This window comes from Podarcis gaigeae (genome assembly GCF_964106915.1).
Source record: "Podarcis gaigeae genome assembly, chromosome: 12".
Classification (NCBI taxonomy): Eukaryota; Metazoa; Chordata; class Lepidosauria; order Squamata; family Lacertidae; genus Podarcis; species Podarcis gaigeae.
In genome coordinates this window covers 37930312-37953824 of record NC_139688.1, presented here as the reverse complement: position 1 = coordinate 37953824, position 23513 = coordinate 37930312, and the positions used below count along the sequence as shown (strand labels likewise).

The window sequence follows — 23513 nt, the reverse complement described above, 5'->3', positions numbered from 1 at the left end:
GACGTGCTTTCAAACTGCTAGGTTTGCAGGAGGAGGAGAAGAAGAAGAAGAAGAGGAGTTTGGATTTGATACCCCGCCTTTCACTCCCTTTAAGGAGTCTCAAAGCGGCTAACATTCTCCTTTCCCTTCCTCCCCCACAACAAACACTCTGTGAGGTGAGTGGGGCTGAGAGACTTCAAAGAAGTGTGACTGGCCCAAGGTCACCCAACAGCTGCATGTGGAGGAGCGGGGACGCGAACCCGGTTCCCCAGATTACGAGACTACCGCTCTTAACCACTACACCACACTGGCAGGGACTGAGAAACGGGAGCTCACCCCGTCATGGGGATTCAAACCGCCGACCTCCTGATCGGCAAGTCCTAGGCTCTGTGGTTTAACCCACAGCCCCACCTGCGTCCCAGCAGTCCCTAGTGCATGCATAAATACAAATCAATATATAAAGCTTATTCAGCAATCCGCGATCTTCCCAACGATCAAATGCCAAAAGTGATAGTATTTACCCCTGACAATTACAGGATGCAAAACAAAACCATACTTAACCACGATGCCTCCTTGTGTATACATATATTTATACGGTTAAATGTTGCATTAGAATAAAATATGACATCATCTTGCATTGAGGGCACAGTCCTCAAATCCCTGGGAGGGCATTGTTGGAAAGGGGGTCTGATGCCAGCCCCTCCTGGTCTGACTACCACTGGTGCCTCTGTGCGATCTGATTGACATCAAAGTTCAGATGTCAGTAGGGCCAAAAAGGAAGTGTTTTGGGGCCACTATAGGAAGCATCTTGAATCCAAAGGATCTAAAATAACCTGATCCCCTGACACACCACCAAACCAGAGAAACGTTTAGTTAGGCTCCTGTGACTTAATCTCTTTGTCCCGTTTCCTTCCCACTGCTTCCAATCTGGAGGGAAAACACAATACAGCCCGGAAATAGAGGGAGGAACACAGAGGGAGTCTTTCCACTCTCACTTCCGCCCTGCCAGTTCGAGCCCATCAGGATGACTAGTAGGCCTTTGGTTTTCTCTCTCCACCCTTAGGATTGCAGCCTGAATATGTTTTATATTTGGTGTGTGTTTTAAAACTCTACAAAGATACCAAATACACACACACACACACACACACACACATCTCAGGAAGAACAACGACTAAAATAAAATAAAACACCAAGCCTCAACATCAAAGTGTGGGAGAGTGGGTTTGTGACCTGATTTATTCTAACCTGTAGAGGGTCTGCCACCTCCTGCTGGAATTTCAATTAGGTTCTTTATATGAGTTCTGGAGCCAAGCGCAATAATGCAATGCAAAGCTAAGTGCTCAAGCTCATTGGTTTCAATGGGCTTAAGCACACTTAAGCCTGTGATGGATTGTGGTCACAGAATGTAAGAAAATCAGTTCACACACACACACAAAACATGAAAGCAGCTTCACAGTCACAGCCCTGATGGTTTTTTTCCCCCCTCCTAAGCATCTGGGGTATAGATTGGGGCTTGACACCGCAAATCTGCAATTTTTGCGTGCGTTCTTTTGAACCTGACACCGGTTATAAATCCCAAGAATATACAGCCAGGCTCAGAGTGGCGTTTGCTGTTGTTGTTGATTCTCTTTTTCATCTGAAACAACTCCCTGACACACCATGGTATTATTTATTCATTGCAGAATCGCAAAGATCAGGTAGCACCTTCCAAAATACTCCTGGAGCCTTTGAACTGGCTGCATATTGTATGAAAGTAGCTGGCAATGAGAGAAAATTAAAGATTAGACCTTTCTTTTTAATTTAGAAAACAAATGTGAATAAGGCAAGCATTCAGAAATAAGTTACTAAAACCGACTTATAAAGTCGCCTTAAAAATCTCTCAGCAGCTTTAGCTTCTATTGTGTCTGAAGAAATATATGAGCCCATAACAGTCTCATGAGATTTCATTACTGAAAAGGCTCATTAGAAAAGGCATTAAAATACTAATTACCTCATAAACTATTTAGTTGTGTACCCACTGGGAGAGTACTTACTAGTGCCCAAGCTCTGCATAGATCCAGCTAATCAATTAATGCTCATTACAACTAGAAAGAGTATGCAGACTGCAGCATGTAGCAGAAATAAATAAGTCAGAGGTTAGCTTGGAAAGTGACTTGGCTGTAACAGAGCCTTCGTTTGCAACACTGCTTTTATCTGCCACGATTTAATTTTAATCAGCATTTTCGATACTGTGGGTAATGTGACTCTGTCGGCTTGAAGAATCTCAGCAAACACCGTTGCTTCTTAGGTACATAATTTATCACAACCAACCCTATGAATGGCGTTCAGAGATTAAAGTGGAAGAGGTAATTGTTGATATTTTGCAAAGTAACCTAGATCCCAAAATAAGCCATCTTAAAAGAAAGGGATGCGTTTTCACTGTTTGTTTTCACTGTTTGTGTTTTGGTTGTTGGTAAAATAATAATAATAATAATAATAATAATAATAATAAATTAAAAGAAAGGAATGCAAGCACTTTTCTTTTCGCATCCATTGTAGTGCTCGGGAACAAAGGAAATGGCTTTCATAGAATCACAAAGTTGGAAGGGACCACACGGGTCATCTAGTCCAACCCTGTGCAATGAAAGGAATTTTTTGCCCAACGTGAAGCTCGAACCCACGACCCTGAGATCAAGAGTCTCATGCTCTACCGACTGAGCTGTCCAGTTTTATACCAAGTTATATCACTGGTCCATCTCCCTCAGCACTGACTACAATAACTGGCTCTCTGGGGTTTCAGGTGGGGAAATATCTTCCATCTGTGTTACAGCTTCTGCTGCTATGACAATTGTGGAGCTGTAAGAAAGACGATAGGGGTAAGGGTGCCCTTTTACAAGCAGAGCTGATGCAAATTAGGGACATTTGAGCTGTCCATACACTCCATATACACGGCAAGAGATCATTCCTCCTTCCCTGCTCCCTCCTGCTGTGCTCATGATGGCATTTCTGAAGCAATCAAATGTGTGGCCATGCTCACTGCCGCTCAATGTTTGTGTCTGATATGCAATGGATTCCTAGCAACTATGCCTTCTCATTGAATTCTTGCCACTTGCCAAATTGTGATAAGGATGAAGCCTGTCATACGTTGGACTCCTTCAGATCTCCCATCTTCAACCAGAGTAGTTTTTGGGGCAGAGAGAGAGAGAGAGAGAGAGAGAGAGATGGATGACTATAGAATGGACTACTAAAAGGTGGAAGAGGGGAGGAGGACTAGATGGTCAGGGTACCAGAGAATGTAATGTGCAGCAGGGGGACAGGAGCTGCATGACTGTTCCTTTACACCAGAGTGGTGTAGTGGTTAAGAGCGGTAGTCTCGTAATCTGGGAAACTGGGTTCGCGTCTCCGCTCCTCCACATGCAGCTGCTGGGTGACCTTGGGCCAGTCACACTTCTCTGAAGTCTCTCAGCCCCACTCACCTCACAGAGTGTTTGTTGTGGGGGAGGAAGGGAAAGGAGAATGTTAGCCGCTTTGAGACTCCTTAGGGTAGTGATAAAGCGGGATATCAAATCCAAACTCTTCTTCTTCTTTAAGTCTTCCAAACACTGGTGTGCACATGTTCAAATGGTTCAAAATGAAATCTTAAAAATAGGAGTGGGATGTGATGGTGACTACATTATTCCATGTATGGTTGTATATTTATTCCAGAATCCTCAGCAACTTGGAGATGTAATTGGAATCTCATCTCAACAAATGGTTTGGCCCATTGATTTCTAGGCACTGGGTTTTGTGATATAACTCCCATTGGCCAACTCTGGGAACTGTATATCCACTTGTATAATTTCCAAGCTGTGAGTGTTAGTGTTTATCTGGCCAATATGGCACCACCTCTTTGCAAGATGTTAGCAGGCTTGGAGGAAATGCAGGAATCGCAGATATCTTTAGAAAAATTCAGCGGGAGGGCACAAACAATAGTTCAATGAGGACTGAGTGTGCTTAGTGGCCATGGAATTTTGACTGTTGGGGTCTGTGTAAAACTGAGTAAGAGGGGGAATGGAAGGAAATACAGTGGTACCTCGCAAGATGAAATTAATTCGTTCTGCGAGTTTTTTCATCTTGCGAATTTTTCGTCTTGCGAAGCACGGATTCCCATAGGAATGCATTGAAAATCAATTATGCAAGACGTTTTTGTCTTGCGAAGCAAGCCCATAGGGAAATTCGTCTTGCGAAGCAACTCAAAAAACGAAAAACTCTTTCGTCTTGCGAGTTTTTCGTCTTACGAGGCATTCGTCTTGCGAGGTACCACTGTATTATGGTGACTGGGACATTGAACAGAAGCACTTTGCAATTTTGTTGCAGGCCCCATGTATTATATATGTTGTTGTAATACACCAATTCCCTGGAAAAGACCCTGATCTTGGGAAAGATTGAGGGCACAAGGAGAAGGGGACGACAGAGGAGGAGATGGTTGGACAGTGTTCTCGAAGCTACCAGCATGAGTTTGACCAAACTGCGGGAGGCAGTGGAAGACAGGAGTGCCTGGCATGCTCTGGTCCATGGGGTCACAAAGAGTCGGACACGACTAAACAACAATACACCAATACCCAAAATTTAGTCAACACTGGTCTACTGCCTGACATCAAAGCAAGCCGCTCACGGTGGACAAGTATGTCTTTTTGCAAACCTCCTGGAAAATGCAGCACCCTTTCCTCTGGTGTGCCTAACTGGGTATGCAGATGGCTGTGGCCTGCAAAATGGTGGACATAATTACCTACAATAAACTGCTTGCTAAATAGGCTAATTGGAAACAAGATAACCCCAGTGGCAGTTGTGAAAAGTACTGTATTGAGAATAGCTGCAAAAAGTGCTTCCACGAAACAAACGATCGCCAAAAAGAACAGCCCCCCCCCCTAAAGAAAAGATTGAGGGGCTTGCCAATAGGCGATGTCTTGCCAGTGAACTCTCCCACTGGTGTGGACACCAGGAAAACAGTTCTCTAGGCTCCTTCATGAGAGCTACATGTTGGCAAGTGCAGTCATATGAAGGCAGGCACAGACATTTTCAGTTTCTCCCTACAACTCACATAAAGAGACTGCATGGCTACATAAGGAACTGAAGTCACAATTTTCATTTATTTGTATTTATCTAACTCGGCTGACATTTATGGGATGTAAGAGGCCTGGTTAATGTTTTGGCCAGTTTAGTTCACATCCAAAATTGCCTGGGCAAAATCTTCTGGGCTGCTGAAAAGTGAGACTAAGAGGGAAAAGGCTTTCAAAAAGTTTCCTTATTGCTCAATAACACAATCCTCCATTTAGCGGCAAGCTCCTTCGAAATTAAACTTCCCTTGAAAAACAAAGGTTCATGATTAAAACGTAAGGTTGTGTTTTTTTTTAAGAGCAAAAACAAACCCTGAAGAGTTTCATGAGGGGAAAAAAATGAACTAAGAAAGTTTTAGATGTTTCGTGGAATTTAAAATCTCAGTGCCTGCTATTCATGCAAGGTGAATATTGGAATTACAAAAGTGTAGAAGTTCAGGCTTAACGCCACCAGAAAGCCATTTAAGCCAGCAGCATTCAAGGGAAGGATTCTCCCAAACTAGCACAGAACTAAACTTGGTTGATGTTAAGGGATATTGAAGAATCCTGACTTTTAAGTTGTGGGCGAACATCTGGCTGCATCTGGCTGTGCTCTGATGTCCATCGATCCTACTTTTGTCGCCAGAGTTAAGTTGTGGGCGAACATAGCAGACGACACAGCAATTCTTCAAACAGCTCTTCTTTATTCAGATGTCAGAACAGAACTGAGCTGAGGGGCTCAGTCAGCCTGCTTATATAGAGCTCCAGAACAATGTAACTGTTGCCATTTTCTAAAACTATCCAATCACTGAACGTCACTTTTTGATCCTTCATTTGCATACAAACTATCCAATCACTGAACGTCACTTTTCGATCCTTCATTTGCATAACTATCTACAGTATTGCCCTGCTGGCCCAGTACATAACACTGACAGAAATGGAAAAGGGGGCAGAAATTGCTGTAGTTCACATGTGGTTAGGAATGGAAGTGAGTACAACTGGGATTCATTCACATCATTGCTGCTGTTTTGTTAAGACTGAAAAAACAATATATAATTAATGGCATGTGTGTGTTTTTTTTACATTGTTTTGACGTTTTCTTTACATTGAGATGAATGTACGCTATGTAGGTTATATGAATAGTTATGTAACGTATGTAACCTATGTTACATAGCAGAAAGCAGGATGGAAAATGTAGTATTTGGCAGAAACCAAACTGCTGCAGAATGGAAACAGCTCTGGTTGTGATGTATACACTTATTTATACATTTATTTTTTTAATGCATCCCCGTTTCTTTGTTGAAAGCCGCTTTGAGCATGATTTTTGTGTGTGTTTGGAAAAGCGGCATAAAAAACAAAAACAAATGAAGGAATGGAAAAAGGTTGGAATGGAAATGGCTGCCTTCTCACATCCCTATTGATGCCATTTGAATAAGAAGTGGCAAAGACAAGTCAGATCAAGTGGGCTTCCATTCTTAGACTGGAAGTCCTTTGGTCAGACATCTTATTGTAAAGCGCCATGTGCATAGATGGTGCTCCAACTAGAACATGATCTTCTACTGCGAGTGGCCAAAGAATATTTAAATCAACGGCAAAATGTTAAATCACAATTAGAAATCACCTTTAAATGTCATGGATCTGTTGGTTACATTCTTATCATTTTCAGAATTGCTAAATTCAGTATATAGCAAATGCAAATACACAGGTGCATTCGTGCGCATGCACACACAAACACAAGCCACAGATGGTGCGCACAGTGCCATATCTTGTCTCCATGTAGCAAATGGGTGGGGGTGCTGCTGCTGTATTAAAAGATAACTCTCCTTCAAGCTGCCTTTTCAGGCTCCCACAAAACCTCATACCCCCCCCCCCCAACAATTTTGCTAAGGACACAATGAAAGTGGTCCAAGCTCCCACTTTCTGTGCTTTCGTGCTTCACTCATGGTGAAATGTGTGAGTACAAATCCATATGCAAACAATGTATACCATAATAGAAGAGAAAAGCAAACCTCCCCTTCTCACGTCACCTAGAAAGATGAAATGTAGAGGCAAGAATCAGGTGTGCCACAATTTCTCACTACCTTTCTGAATTCATGACGCAACTCAAACAAATGAGATGGTTCTAAAGGTCTCCCCCAGAAATCCTCTCACAGTCAGTATTACCACGTCCCTAAAATGCTAGATCTGTGCGGCAGAAGGAGAGGATGAGCTTACTGCTATTTTCCCCCAGTTAAACTAGTGATGACATATTCATCAAGCACATTTAGAAAGTAAAAAATAGTGTTTTGCCAGGGTAAGGCAATTTCCCTGCAACATATGCCCTAGCCAGTGAAAAGCATATGGACCCCAGTAACAACTCAGCAACCAACATATATATATATATATATAGAGAGAGAGAGAGAGAGAGAGAGAAGGATCCTGACAATGAAGTAATCAGAAACGAGATTTTCTCAGGCCTTCCATGACTCAAGAAGAGAGACAGAATATGTTCCTGAGTCACATTGTTGGGTGGGTATGTTAAATACTAGAACATTGCTGATTTAATCTGTGGTGATTCTTATCATTTTTCATACTATTCTATCATGCAGTTAATGTTTTATGGAAACAAGCCTGAATATTTCCTGCATTTTTTAAATTTCAAGTCTGCTGGGCATTAAAATAACCATTTACTTCATACAACAACTTCATGCTTCTGTCTCTGTCTCATGAGTCATTTGAATGGTGGTGGTTTTTATTTTTTTATTTTAATTCACCCTGGATGAAAATTGCTGGGCACAAAACATTTAACTCGGGATTAGCCAAAGTGTAACCTTCCAGATGTTGTTGGACTACAACTCCCATCATCACTGAATACTAGCTGTGCTGGCTGAGGCTGATGGGAATAGTAGTCCAGCGACAGCATGTGATGCAGCAGCAAAAAACCCTAATGCTATTCTAGACTGCCTCAACACAAATATAGTGTCCTGATCAAGGGAGGTGATGGCGCCACTCTATTCTGCCTTGGTCAGACCACACCTGGAGTACTGTGTCCAGTTTTGAGCACCACAATTTAAGAAGGATACTGACAAGCTCGAATATGTGCAGAGGGTGGTGACCAAGATGATCAAGGGTCTGGAAACCAAGCCTTGTGTGAACAGTTGAGGAAGTTAGGTATATTTAGGCTGGATAAGAGGAGACTGAGAGGAGATATGATAGTCATCTTCAAATGATCTCAAGGGCTATCACATGGAAGAGGGAACAAACTCGTTTTCTCCTGCTCCAGAGAGTAGGACTAGAATCAATGGATTCATGTTACGAGAAAGGAGATTCGGACTAAACATCAGGAAGAACTTTCTGACAGTAAGAGCGGGTCAACAGTAGAGCAGACTCCCACAAGAGGTGGTGGACTCTCCTTCCTTGGAGGTTTTTAAGTCGAGGTTGGGTGGCCATCTGTCATGGATGCTTTAGATGAGATTCCTGCATTGCAGGCAATTGCACTGGATGACCTTTGGAGTCCCTTCCAACTCTACAATTCTATGACATTAAAGGGCGTCAAGTCGGCTACTCCTGACGTAACTTGTGTATGCTGTGTTGTTCTCCCTGAACTTGGTGTACATGAAAGCAACTCCTTTTGACAGTAAAGCCACTTGGAGAAAGGAAATGATAGTCTCTTAAAAACAAAAACAATGGGAATTTTTTGGTGCATGGATGTATTTTAAAGCCTTTTCCTTGGAATTTGTGCAGTCTCACTTTCCGGGATTATTTTCATGCACCATTAACAACAACATTGTTTTACATTGCAAGCTTTTCTTCCTTCATCTGGCATGCACTTGAGTTGTATGTCTCATCACGTCACAAACAGCCTCAAAGGCAAAGGGGAGATATTATTTTTACACACACACACACACACACACACACACACACACACACAGAGAGAGAGAGAGAGAGAGAGAGAGAGAGAGAGAGATATCTAGTTTTATCTGCTCAGAAAAGTGAGCGTGAGCGTGCCAACTATTCATGAAACCCCTGACAGTTAAAAGGACGAGCTGTGAAACACTTTCCCGTTTCTTCTTCTTGAAATATATTCTTTCTTTCTTTCCCCCCCCGGCCCTCTCCCACAACACATTCATATATAATATGTTTGTTTTGAAAGTTCTGAAATTAATTCAGGCTCTAAAATGCAATAAATTAATAAGTTAAATAATTTTTAATCAATTCAAAAGTTGCCTCTGATTAATCAGTAGGCATTTGTTTTGCATTGTTTTGTTAAATATTAATACAAGTAATTGAATGAGTGGTTCGTCCACATATAGTTTACTTACTTTCACATAATGGAGACAGGCGCCTATTTTATCTGAAAATAAGTGTTCTAAAATTCTTGCTGATACATTTATTGAACTGATATTAAGATGCAATAATAGAAGGCGTGAAACCCAATAGACTGTTACATTCCAATATGTAAACCCACATTTTTATGATCTAATGGACTTCCATTAAAGGTTTTTGCTGTGTACCTGTTAGAGATCCAGCTGCTGCTGCTGGAATACAGTGTTATTGACTGCATTAAAATTAATTAGTATTTTAGGACGAGTCTCTCCTAAATTGCACATTTTTATGCTATAATATATATACATATTTATATTTATGCTATAATATATACATCCTGATATATACATTTTTACAAGAAATTTTCCTAATGTGATGCATACATTATTTTACCAGTATTATATGCATTATTCCGCACATTTTAACCTAGCACATGTGGGTTTTGTTTTTTTTACACATTACTAGAAAGCTGCACTGCAAAATTCGCAGAAGCGTGAATTTTCAAGGACAACTGTGTGCTGGTTTGTATAGTGTTCCAGGAGCTGCACAGTAAGTAAGTTTGTCTTTAAATGCAAAGCGAACCAGTTTCCTCCTTCATTCTGAGTACACACACAGGCACCCTACTCAAAATGCAGATGTTGGGGGAGTAAGGCCAGTGGGGCAGGAGATGTCAGGGCCTGTGCGTGTGACCCTGCTAACAATATTTTGCCCATGTGTTGCGGCAATGAGTGAAAGGGGCGATAAGGGCACAACTATTTGAAGATGGGGGGGGGGGAGGGAAAAGCCCCAACATGTACACATAACTTGCCTGCACAAGCCCAAGGGAGTATTTGGATTCTGGCCTGAGTAATTAAACCCCAAATTTGTTTAAAGGAAACTGAACTATGAGATGAACTGACCTAGCCAAGTTCAAGGAAACTGCGCAGTAAATGGAAGGTATGGACAAAGGAATTCCTGGTATGCATTAATATATGTTAGAGCCTGCTAAGGTCATGTTAATGCAAATAGAGAGAACCAGTCATTATTCTTGTAATTTTATTTTTGTTACCAGCTGTTCAGTGGGTGATTTGCAAGATCAGTTTTATAATTAGTTAAAATCACACAGTTTCGCCTTCGAAGTGGGAAAAGTTGTAATGTCTGGATTTGAGGATACGATGTATGGCTTCTAAAAAGTATTTAAAATAAGCATGTCAATGTATTTGGGTGTCAGATGTGCATAGTGTGACTCGGTTTCTTTCCCCCTTTTTCATTAGTAGCAACCACAAGCTTTTAAATGTTATTTGTGAAGTGTTTAAATTAGCACGAAACCCACCTCTGAGCACACATGCGAATACAAGTAAGACTTAAAAAATATTGTTTTGAAAAGACATGTGTCGTCCAGTTGCCGGCTTAGGATGCTGTCAAGAAATAATGTTTTTATTATAGTAGTTCAGTTCGCATTCATTCTCACATGAAAGGTTTGGTAATGCCATATTCTCAGGTGCCAAGGCTACGCACAAATTCTAATGGGATCTTGCAAATGTTCGAATGCCTAAAATAGTCTTTGCTAGACCTGTACAAATTATTTTAAATTGCATAAATATTTTTAGTATGTCTGGCTTCTGACAGAACACTACTATATACATGAGGATGGCACTGGCTACTTTTTCCACTTCCTCCTTCCCTTCCCTCCCTCCCCCTGGAAAATAACGAGCAATCTTTATTAGTTCACACACACTGGAGTTGCTTTTATGTACTGCGTGACACTTATCACCAGTTAAACATCATATGGATGGCGGGCTGAATTCACAAAGAAAGGCACTACAATCTGGAAGGGGGTGGGCATAATCTCGCCCAAGGTTCCAGTGCTATTGCACACCTACTTGGGAGTAAGCCACGTAAACTCTCTGGGCTTACTTCCAAGCAGATATAAGGGAATCTTAGAATTGGACAATAGGCCAAAGGTCACCTAATCCAAACCCCTGTCTCTGCAGTCAATCCACAACACAGAAGCATCAATGTGCATAGGACCACGCTGATAACCTAGGACACTTGATATCCAGAGTTTTAGTAAGGAACTTACAGTAATATTAAAAGCAATTCATGTTTTGAGAAATCTGCTGTTTGATTAATCAAGAGACACCTTGATAACCATCCAAAAGTGAAACAATTTCTCAAGCTTTTAAACCTGACTGGGACCCTTCCCACTCTGTGTTGTGGGCGAGGTGGAAATACCATATTTTTTGCTCTATAAGACTCACTTTTTCCCTCCTAAAAAGCAAGGGGAAATGTGTGTGCGTTTTATGGAGCGAATGCGGGCTGCGCAGCTATCCCAGAAGCCAGAGCAGCAAGAGGGATTGCTGCTTTCACAGCGCAGCGATCCCTCTTGCTGTTCTGGCTTCTGAGATTCAGAATATTTTTTTTTCTTGTTTTCCTCCTCCAAAAACTAGGTGCATCTTGTGGTCTGGTGTGTCTTATAGAACGAAAAATACAGTAATCCACAAGGCTGATGTTACCTACGTATCACTGCAGCATTTGTGTGCGCACACACTGCAGCTACACTGCTATACCTGGCAACTTCTGCACAGCTCCCATAACCGTTATCTGCTGATAGGTTGTTCTGCTACTTTAGGATTCTTCTTCAATTTTAACAGAGGCTGTTTTACTGTGGTTTTCACTGATGTTTTATGTTCTGATGTCAAGATGCCACAAGGGCCCTCAGGAGCAATGTGATTGGTTATAAATTCCAAACAGGAATCTTTCCCCCAACACAACACTGGTTGCTCCTTATCCCTCCGCCCCCAAATATTACGAACCTATACAAACTGGGGCCGGATACCATCATGCTGTTTAGTTTTCTCCTCTTTTTGCCATTTTAAAACAATAATCATACCTTTTAAATAATGCAGTATAGAACAAAGAGAAAAACTACATATATAAGCCAAAGGTAATTGATGAAGGCTCAAGCATTTACATCAAAAACGAACTTGTCCACTTTGACACAGCAGAATTATATGTGTCTCTCCAGATAACCATGATATGTTAAAGGAATGATACTCCTTCAAAAGCATTGGTTCATGTAGTTTGTTCCAACAACTCTAACATGTTTGCAAAGCTGCTCTTTCATTTTTCCTCCCAACAATTTTCCTGTGTTATATATAGTGTAGCATACGCAACAAATGTTTGGCAATCACAATAAAATATGATTCTGTGGGTGCAATCCTATCTGTAAGAACTGCCAGCTGAAGGGCAATAGGGTTTGGCAGGAGTTCTGCTGTATCAGCAGAACACCAGATATACAATGAAAAAATATGTCAGTGGAATTCTTTGAATATAGTGGATATAGTACCAGTGAAAATACAGCGTAAAATGGCTGAAAAGGGGTAGAGCTATGGGTGGGCCATGAGTGGCACAGCAGAGAACAGTTATGCCAAATCCTACACCTCTTCAATTCACACTCCTGTCAGTGGAGCAAATTTACACCAACCAATGTTCTACAGTGGTGCCTCGGGTTACAGACGCTTCAGGTTACAGACTCCGCTACCCCAGAAATAGTACCTTGGGTTAAAAACTTTGCTTCAGGATGAGAACAGAAATCTTGCAGTGGCGGCGAGAGCCCCATTAGGTAAAGTGGTACCTCAGATTAAGAACAGTTTCAGGTTAAGAATGGACCTCCAGAATGAATTAAGTTCTTAACCCGAGGTACCATTGTACTTGTGTGCTTTCTTCTTACCATCTCAGGCTAAGCATCTTTTGGCTGTTCCACCAGCATAATGTGAATGTCAGATCACTCTGTACAGCTCCAATCCTATATCCACAGTTGCGAGTGTGGTGCTGATAACGCCAAGGCTGCAGGTTCAATTCCCATATGGGGCAGCTGCATATTCCTGCATTGCAGGGGGGTTGGACTACAACTCCCATCAACCCAAGCTAGCAGGCCAGTGGTCAGGAATGATGGAAATTGTAGTCCCAAAACAGCTGGAGACCCAAGTTTGGGAAACACTGGACTAGATGTTCCTTGGGGTTCCTTCCAACTCTGCAGTTCTATGATTCTGTGACCTGAGATCAAACCTCACTGAACTTGCTAGAATTCATTTCTGAGTAAATATGTGAAGGCTTGCACTGTAAGCCTTGGAACACAAGCTTAACATGAGCCAACAGTGTGATGCAGCAGCAAAAAAAAGCTAACACTATTCTAGGCTCTGTCAACAGGAGTATTGTGTCTAGAGCAAGGGAAGTACAGTGGTATTTCGGGTTAAGAACTTAATTCGTTCTGGAGGTCCGTTCTTAACCTGAAACTGTTCTTAACCTGAGGTACCACTTTAGCTAATGCGGCCTCCTGCTGCCGCCGCGTGATTTCTGTTCTCATCCTGAAACAAAGTTCTTAACCTGAGGTACTATTTCTGGGTTAGCAGAGTCTGTAACCTGAAGCATCTGTAACATGAAGCGTCTGTAACCCGAGGTACCACGGTAATAGTATGACTCTATTCTGCCTTGATACACCTGGAACACTGTGTCTAATTCTGGGCGCCACAATTTAAGAATGATGTTGACTAACAGGATTTATGCAGAGGAGGGCAACTAAGATGACCAAGGATCTGGAAAATAAACCTTACGAGGAACACTTGAAGGATCTGGGTACATTTAGCCTGGGAAAGAGGAGACTGAGAGGAGATAGGATAGCCACTGCTCTTGAAGGTAGGACTTAAGGCAATGGCATCAAGTTACAGTAAAGGAGATTCTGACTAAACATTCAGAAAAGCTTTCTGACAGTAGGAGCTGTTCGACAGTAGGATAGTCTCCCTTGAGAGGTTGTGGACTCTCCTTCCTTGGAGTTTTTAAAGCAGAGGTTGGATGGCCATCTGTCATGGATGCTTTAGCTGAGATTCCTGCATTGCAGGGCGCTGGACTAGATGACCCTTGGGGTCCCTTCCAACTCTATGATTCAAAGCAAAAGAAGACTCCCAGCACTGATATTTGTAATAACCGCAGCTTTGGGACTTTTAAGAACTTTGCAGCATACACATTTCTTAGCTTATAATCAGTTTACAATGCACAGCCTATTTAGGGAAATTGTATGAATGAATGATTGATGCATGCTTATGCTTAATGCACATAAATGCATATTATAATTCTTTTAAACATTACTTCTATCAAAAAGTAATTAAGTCCGCAGGTTAATGGCATCCTGTTGTATGCCGGTTCTTGGAATTATCTGCCGGGGAAAGGCTTGCCAGAGGAACACCTTTGCAACTCTGACTCTGAAGCCAAAACAAATTTACTGAGATTAAAAAGTGATCCACTTAATTGCACGTATTAAAGAACAGAATTCTCACCATATGTATCAATAATTTCGGTTTTAAAGCCTCAGAGTTCCATTAAAAAAAAAGGGGGGGGGGAGAGGCAAAGTAACAGTAGAAATGTATGCCTCTGAAAGAGATGCCAATGTGATGTTTTTTCTTCTTCAGCCAAGGAGTATTTTGCTTGGCTCAACAGTACTTGGGTTAGAGAGAGAGAGAGAGAGAGAGAGAGAGAGAGAGAGAAAGAGAGAGAGAGAGAGAGGGAAAAAACACTTGCCGGCAGCCTAATCCAGAAAGATTTAATAAGCTGGGCTGGAGATGCTGTAGCTATTTGGCACATCACGATTACGGTATGGCACACAGCAGAGAAAAAAAACCTTGACCACAGATTTAGTTTGGCTGCTGTTGCCAACTCTTTTGGCTACATCTGCTGCTTTAAGCCAACCAACTGCATGTTTACAGAGTGTGGTTTCAGCTGAGGTGTTAAAAAGACTTGGGTTGGCTGCCTAGCTGAAATTTATATTGAGTTAAAGATGTGACCGTTCATGTCTACCATAAGTGCGCATTGTATCTACTGGCAGGCAAAAGGTCTCCCTCCTCCGCCTCCTGCGGCGAACAACAGTAACTTCAAAAGCACACATTGCGGCTTCCTTTCAAATCGGCAATAAGCAGTTCTAAGCATGTGGTGACAATATGAAATGCTAGGCACCAGCTGCCTGTCTCCCACGTATTAATGCCATTTTGTATTGGTATAGACTACAGCTCCCCTGATCAATTGAGGCAATTTTCTGCTCCGAAATGCCATATCAGAATCCTGAAAACACTTTTATGTACAGTGGTACCTTGGTTTACAAACTTAATCCGTTCCGGAAGTCTGTTGCTAAACCAAAGCGTTCTTAAACCAAGGCGTGCTTTTCCATAGCAGCGGGGGACTCAATTTACAAATGGAACTCACTCAACATGTTCTGCTTCCAAGGCAAAGTTCACAAACCAAAACGCCTACTTCCGGGTTTGCAGCGTTCATAATCCAAGTTGTTCATAAACTAAGCTGTTCTTAAACCAAGGTACCACTGTATCTGCTTCTTATAGTTTCAGACTTATAAGAAGAAGAACTTGACACTAGCACAAGCGAGCTTAGATCGTATGGAAGTCCACAGCGTTAGCCCAATAATGAGGTAAAGTAAAGGTAAAGGGACCCCTGACTGTGAGCAGTGGCGTAGCGTGGGTTGTCAGCACCCGGGGCAAGGCAAGTAATTTGCGCCCCCAACCCGTGGATTTGTGCCCCCTAACCCCAACCCCCAGATGTTGCGCCCGGTGTGGCCGGCCCCCCTGCACCCCCCATGCTACGCCACTGACTGTGAGGTCCAGTTGCAGAAGACTCTGGGGTTGCGGTGCTCATCTTGCTTTACTGGCCGAGGGGGCCGGCATACAGCTTCCAGATCATGTGGCCAGCATGACTAAACCGCTTCTGGTGAACCAAAGCAGCACACGGAAACGCCGTTTACATTCCCGCCGGAGTGGTACCTATTTATCTACTTGCACTTCTTGTTTTCAAACTGCTAGGTAGGCAGGAGCAGTGCTATTTTTCTAGAAAAATAGGTACTGGAACTCACCATGAACACTTCTATTTGAGGCACCATGAAGGCACCGATTTGAGAGGTTCTGGAACTGAGCTCTGGTGAGTTCCAGATGAAAAAAAGCCCTGAGATGGAATGAGACAATTTTCATGTGGAGACAAAGCTCTTCACTGCCAACTCCTCTTACTCTAAGTCAAGCATGTTGGCTTGCCCCCATGATTGAGGAGGCTGTTGTTGTGCGGCATGCACATGCATGTCACGTGATGTGCTAACATCTTGAACAAATGCCATATGACTTGTACATGTGCACACCATAGTCATGGGATATTGAGGCCCCCCAAGATGGTGGCCCTCCTCTGAGGAAGGAACAATGGGGTACTTCAAAGTGAGGCCTTCTGGGTTGGGCAGCCAAGAGAGAACTGCTGCCACAGTTTGCCATGGTGGCTAGAACAGCTGCTTTGAACCAAGGTGGATAAAAATCAATGATTTAAAAATAAATAAAAACGGATTTTTTAAATGTAAATCAGATTTTTTTTATTTAAAAAAGGGTTTTTTAAAATTTAAATTGGATTTTTAAAATAAAATGCTTTTGGAGGAAAAATATTTCTAAAGATAGTTTTTCATTCATGTTACATTATAGTTCAAAGGCTATTCATCAGGAAATAAGGATTTGTTTTAAGTTTTTCATGTGTGCTAAAACTCAGTCAAATTTTTTTAAAAAAAAGTTTAACCACATCAGTTAACAAACATGGATACATATGCTACAATGTTATTGTTTTAGTTCAATACATTGTTTAAATTGTTATTAAGGAAGCAGAAAAGTTGTCCAAATATAAACAGTGAACTTATTAAACCTCACAATAATTTCATAATTATCGGTCTACGTATTTCGAATAGTATAACCAAATCAGCATTTTTTTATATAACTGTAAAAACTACTCTGAAAATTTATTATTCCAAAGATGAAGCCTTCATCTGGTTGTAAATATTAAGATTATACCAGCAAGAATGAGTATTTCTGTAAAAAAAAAAGTCTGAAATCAAGTCTCACTGACCAGTGATTTAAATCAATTCAGTTTAAATCAAATCCACCCTGCTTTGAACATATTGTAAAGAAATGTCACAAGAAACTATCCATAAAGTTTAAAACGGGGGTGGGTGGGTGGTTCTATAGCAGCAGCAGCAGCAGCAGCAAACCGTGGTTGCTGAAGCCTCTTTTGACCACCTTGCTGAAAAGATCTCCCTCTGCAGGCCCCCTTTAGCCCTTTCTCAAAATGAGGCAAGACAGGGAAGAAGCAGGGGGGAAGTGGAGAAACAGTTGGCACTGCCACTGATGGCATGCCAAAGCAAGGGGGAGTTTTAAACCAGTGAGGACACTGGGAGGTGCAAGAAGGAGGATGTCACAGTGCTGTAAAGCAGAGGATGGAGCAGGTCGCTCATTGGGCCTAGAGAGCCATGTGGTACAGAGAGCAGCTGGGCAGTTCTACTGAGCTGATGGAGAGAGAATCTATGCACACATGTGAGCATGTTTGTGCATGTATATATGTGTGTTAGGATATTTCCGTTCCACCTTAAAAGGGAGCAGGCTTTGTGAGTCACAGAGTCTGCGTATTTCCTGTTCACAGGATGTTTCTGTTGTGTCTATGCTTTCGTTTCTCTCTGCCTGAGCATACCGAAGCAGGCAGTCATGTTTTTTCTTTGTTCTGACCAATGCTGAATAAACTTCTAAATAATACTCTCCTGCGTGCAACTTTCGCTGTGCGAATTCTGCTGATAGAGCGTGCATCAGTTCTGGAATGTGGCAAGCTATTTTCTGGAGCTCGTCTCGCTAATTGCTGATACTGTATCTACGGGAGGTTGATGGATCAGCTTTGCCTTGGTGAAAACCTAGAGAAAGCAATGTCTCAGTGAGTTTGTTCGCCAAGACCTTTGTAGCAGTGAGGTCTTGCGCAGGGAGGGTTGCCAGCTGACTTGCCACGGCATGGTAGCTTTCATCCAGGTAGTCCAGGATGAGAATCTCTAAGCGCTGAACAGGAGTCCAAATACAATATATCTATGTGAGGGGCAATGCATAACGAGTTTTAATACAAATGACAGCAGCTTGGATTCCTCAGTGCTGGAGGAATTTGATCTTTCCAAACGGCAATATGAACTGACTGATCCACACCTTCCAGACTAACTTGCGGTTCAGAACGTACGTTATCCATCATGTCTCTCCCCCCCCCCCTTTCTAAATATCTCAACAGCTCAAAAACGTAGCACAATACATTTTTAAAGGCACACTGTGCTTAGAAATGCATAGTTTGAGAGAAAACATTTAGGCATGCATTATTTTGAAGAGACAATCTGTTTAAAATATATATTTAAATATGTATTATGCATATATATATAAACACAGTTTAATAAGGAAGTGGGTCAAAGAGAACTTTTTGTGAGCATGTGGGAAAGTTGCATGCGCCAGAAGTTCACCCATCTCTACTTTTTTATATTCTAAGGTCTCAGAATCCACTTTGAAGAACAAAGCTAAACAAAACACACAATTAAATACACGCGGCAAGAGAATCAAATATTCAGGCACTTGGGAATCAAACTCACTAGGATTCCTTCAGCCTAGTGTCAGATCCATCCATTTCTACAAGCACCCAATGGCACCGACCATTTTTGCACCTCCTTCCCCTCCGCCAAATATTTCCTCATAACTTGCACTTAAGAGCAACCTTTCACGTACGCACTTCTACTGCTAACGTTCAAGTATTCCAGCTCAGTCTCCTCTCGCAATATCCTATGCCCAATATCCAGAGGCGTACCTAGGCTCTCTTGCACCCTTGGCAAGGAGATATATTGGCACCTCCCCTGTCCCTTGCTCCCTTGGCAATCGCTGTCTCTCTCCATCTTTCCTCATGATTTCTGAGGCACCGCCTGGACCAACCTATCTAACCCCTATCCAACCGAGATACAAAAAATCAACTGAGTCAGCCATGCTCTGAACTTGTTTGTAGCAGACACGTAATCACATGACCAGAAAGGAATTACCGTATTTTTTCGCTCTATAAGACACACCAGACCACAAGACACACCTAGTTTTTGGAGGAGGAAAACAAAACAAAAAAATATTCTGAATCTCAGAAGCCAGAACAGCAAGAGGGATTGCTGCACAGCGAAAGCAGCAATCCCTCTTGCTGTTCTGGCTTCTGGGATAGCTGCACAGCCTGCATTCGCTCCAAAAGACGCACACACATTTCCCCTTACTTTTTAGGAGGGAAAAAGTGAGTCTTATAGAGCAAAAAATACGGTATTTGGATTGTCCTCAGAGGCCAGCAAATGAAGAGCATAATAATCTTTTCAGCAGACAACATATACAATATGTTTTCAATATTTTACCATTTTGGCTTCTGAGTGCATTGGAGGGACTTGTGGTGAAGCACACGGGTTGCTGAGGTTTGGGCCTTGCATTCCCATTATGTTGGTGTTCATAGACATCTGTCGTTCCATCTAGAGAAGGATAAAGAGCAAAATAAATCAGATGGTATTTGAAAGGTAAGATAAATTTCCCAAAGGCTTACTACAAGCAGGCAAAGGCAAGGTTCATTGTGTCCATGCAGGATGGCCATCACTTTTTGCTGGCTGTATTTATCTGCTTTCAGAAAATATAGCCAGTAACTTTGTTTTGTCCAACAATCAATAGAAAACTGCCTCTTCACCAGAAGAACAAATTAGTCACCTAGGCTTGAGACTTTCAATAATGATTTTCCCTTGCTTTTAGAAAACAACACACTGGGTTAAGTGGCTTTTAAAACATCACTGTATAAAATTATGGCTGATGCTGTCAGGGCAGCCCAAACTAACTTGTTTAAGATATATGTATAAAATGTATGATCTAGGGGGGTTGGAAATGGGAGGCTTTTCCCAATGGAGCTGTTGAATCTGACAGCGGGGGGTGGGGGGGAATTCACATGCCTGCCTTAGACTACTGCAGCACAATGTTATTTAAATACTCAGTTCATGTAGCAAAACAAAAATGATGTTCCTGAAAATCACATTGCAGGAGAAATGCTCAAGAATTGTTTACTTTAAAAAGCATTGTGTTATTTTCAATGAAACAATACTGTTTCTTTCTATTCATTTACTTTTTATTATTTTTCTTATGTGGCATAACAAACATAGCCAGTCAAAAATTTAACAGAAGAGAAAAAGAACATGACAGAATCTAAGCTATAACCAGCCAAATAGAATCAGGAAACAAAAATACCAAGAGGTTTTTATGTGCGGACCTCTTAATTTCTTCTTCTTCTAACGGATGCAGAGATACAGTAATGAAATTGAAAACGGTGCATACTTGATTTATATCAGCATTTACATTAAATTAGAAAACAATATAGTTTCTAAGAAGTCTGGCCTTTCTGGGGGACAGGTGGCAAAAGCACTTTGAATCACCAAACCACCAAATAATACACACACACACACAGAGAGAGAGAGAGAGAGAGAGAGAGAGAGAGAGGGAGGGAGGGAGGGAGAGAGAGAGATAGCAGCCATACTTACGGGCATCAAAACAGCAGAGGAACCAGGCATTGTAGGATTTGGTAGAGTCCCAGGCATAGAGGCAGGCATTGGCTGTCGTTGCCGGTTGTGTAGCTGCAGTAATGACGATAATGAGCCTGGGACAGGCCTAGAAAAAAAGGGGAGAGAGAGAAAAAGGAACTGAGACATATTAAGGAAAAAATGATCACACTCAATTTCAAAATGAATGTCAAAACTCAAAACCCATCTGGTATTTGAACTTTAAGTTCAGTGAAATTTTCTCATTTCAGAGTTGGAAAGGATGGCAGAAAGTTTTGGGGGAAGGCTTAATGCATAATCAGTTTGATTCTTTTAACTGTATCAAAGTCTCTGAAAAATGTCCCGCAAAAGTATAATTTTGAGACGGAAGTTGTAATCCTACATTTACTTACATGAGTGTAAATCCCATCAAACTCTTCTGAGTAGGCATGTATATGATTGTGCACTTATTTCCTTATATTACACGTATAAGATTGTGCACTTATCTCCTTATTTTATGGTGATTTTTCTTGAACCTCCAGTACTGTGCTCTGAATTCAGCATTGTTTTTGATTGAATATGAGCAGTGAATAATATTTTTTTATTTATTTGCATGAGGAACATGACTCTTCTAAACCTAAATTTCAGCTTTTAAATCCCCACAACTGAACTTGGGATCCAGACTGGCCAATATGGAAAGTGAGCGCTCCACAAAATATCCAAGACCCAAGTCGTTCAGAGTATGTATGATTCAACAGCACCAACAATTTCAGTACAATGATATTGAACTTGAATATTTTGCAGTTGTTACTTAAGCATATCCTCCAACATCCCTCAGATGAAAATAGGGGAATTCTATCTTACATCAGTGTTCTCCCCCCCACCCCCCACTGCTGATGGAATTTAGGAAAAGGGTGGGGTTGGCTGAGCTGACCCAATGCCTGTCACCAAGAGGAGTATGTGACAATACTGTACCGGCAAATGTCTTGGTTATATGTGGAAGCCTTAGATGATACAGTGGAACCTTGGTTCTTGAACTTACTCTGTTCCGGTAGTCCGTTCGACTCCCAAAATGGTTCGAAAACCAAGGCGCAGTTTCTGATTGGCTGCAGCAGCTTTCTGCACACAATTGGAAGTTGCGGAAGCCGCATTGGACGTTCGGCTTCTGAAAAACGTTTACAAACCGCAACACTCACTTCGGGGTTTGCAGTGTTTGGGAGCCAATTTGTTTGGGAGCCAAGCCGTTCGATTACCAAGGTACCACTGTATACGGCAAAACTGTGATGCTTCCATCAGCCTGCCTTGGCTGTCAGAGGAGGTACCCAGGCTGGATGTTTACAAAATGGCACTTCTGCGCCCGCAATGTAGTCTCTGTGATTGAGGGCTAGGACTGCCAGAGGGCCCTTGTGTAGCTGTGTGAACTGGCCCCCGCTTAAACTGCTCCTGGCAGCACCATCACCATAGTTGGGTGTATTGAGTGGTACCGGCTGGGAGAGTTGAGGAGCACAGCGGCAGCAACTGGTGCCCTGCCCCCCTCCTCCTTGTGGGTCCTGCTGTGTCACCATGAGGGGCTGGGCGGCCTCCCCCCCAGCCCCACTCCCTTCCCCCTCCCTTTGCCCACTTGCAGAATCCGGGACTCTGCATGACATAGTGAGAAGCCGTGACGGCTTCAGGGTTTTCATGATGGCCCCAGCCTTTTCGGATCAGTTGGAGGCTACGCTGAAGGCTTTATTGATCCTGGTCTTTTTCCAGATTAGTTCTACTGAAAAATATGGACAATTAAATAGTTTGTTTCCCTCAACTGTTCTCCACACCCTGAGCCACACCACCAGCTGATATTTAAACATTTCTTGGCTTAAAGGCCAGCTTGAAATGCTGAGTTTCGGAGTAGCTGCTGGCTGAAAGAAGAAACACAAAACCAAATTCTGCTTTGTATGCCCAGGCCTTTCTTTGCATGCACATCAAGGGGTTCACGGTGCTATGGCTTTAAACTGCAGTAAACTCTACCTCTGAACAAGGCATTTTCAGATTGCTTTGAGCCTTTAAAATAAAAAAAACCAAATCTAACATTTGTGACTCAATGAAACTATATTTTTGTGTAAGGGAGAGCTGATTCTCAAGGTGACTGACATAAAACAAGCAGCCCCCAGATAACTTTCTGGAGCCCCATAGCCAGTCCTTTCTGCACTGCTTACAGACCCTTTATAGAGCTCTCTACCTTCATAATAAACTTAGGTGTTAGGCCATTTGACAGAAACTTGTTTTGGCTTGACTTCTGCCGTTTGCACAGGTAATCCTCAAGAGCCCATATGGTTGGAATTTTACTTACATGTTCCAGAGCCAAAATGTTTTCTGAAATTGATTTAATGAGCCTGGGAATAGGGGTCTTGGGTAGAAAGGAAATTATTTGTGTATATTAAAAAAATAGCAAATAAGCTACTTTGCTGTCCTCACTCTCACCCTCGGCTCTGCTTAGCTTTGCAAGTCTGCATCTGCTTTGCAGTTGGGAAAATTACTGTTTTCGTTGGGGATCCCCCCTCCCCCTTGTAGCACCTTGGAACCTTCCAGGTTTTTCCTGGATGGAGGAAAAAAAACAAAACACCACACACTTTTGAATTTCAGGCCGCAATTTTGTCTGTGCTTGCTAACAAAAGTATTAAATAATTGTGCACGCACAGTCTAAATTGGCAGGGATAAGCATGGGAACTACATGGGCTCCCTCTGCCTTTACAATGACAGGTCCAATGAAACAGTGCACCTGACACCCAAGAAATTTCGTTTCT

General features: G+C 42.1%; 1 protein-coding gene across 8 annotated transcripts in view; it reads right to left on the bottom strand.

The window, feature by feature from the left end:
- Positions 1–23513, bottom strand: part of CREB5 (cAMP responsive element binding protein 5) — a 264608-nt gene that overhangs the window by 51904 nt on the left and 189191 nt on the right. For all 8 annotated transcript variants that reach the window (XM_083705954.1, XM_083705953.1, XM_083705955.1 and 5 more), the window contains 2 exons: positions 20734–20860; positions 19576–19686 (listed from right to left, as the gene is read on the bottom strand). In XM_083705954.1, the coding sequence (XP_083562080.1) occupies positions 19576–19686; positions 20734–20860 (238 nt within the window). The remainder of the gene's footprint in view (positions 1–19575; positions 19687–20733; positions 20861–23513) is intronic.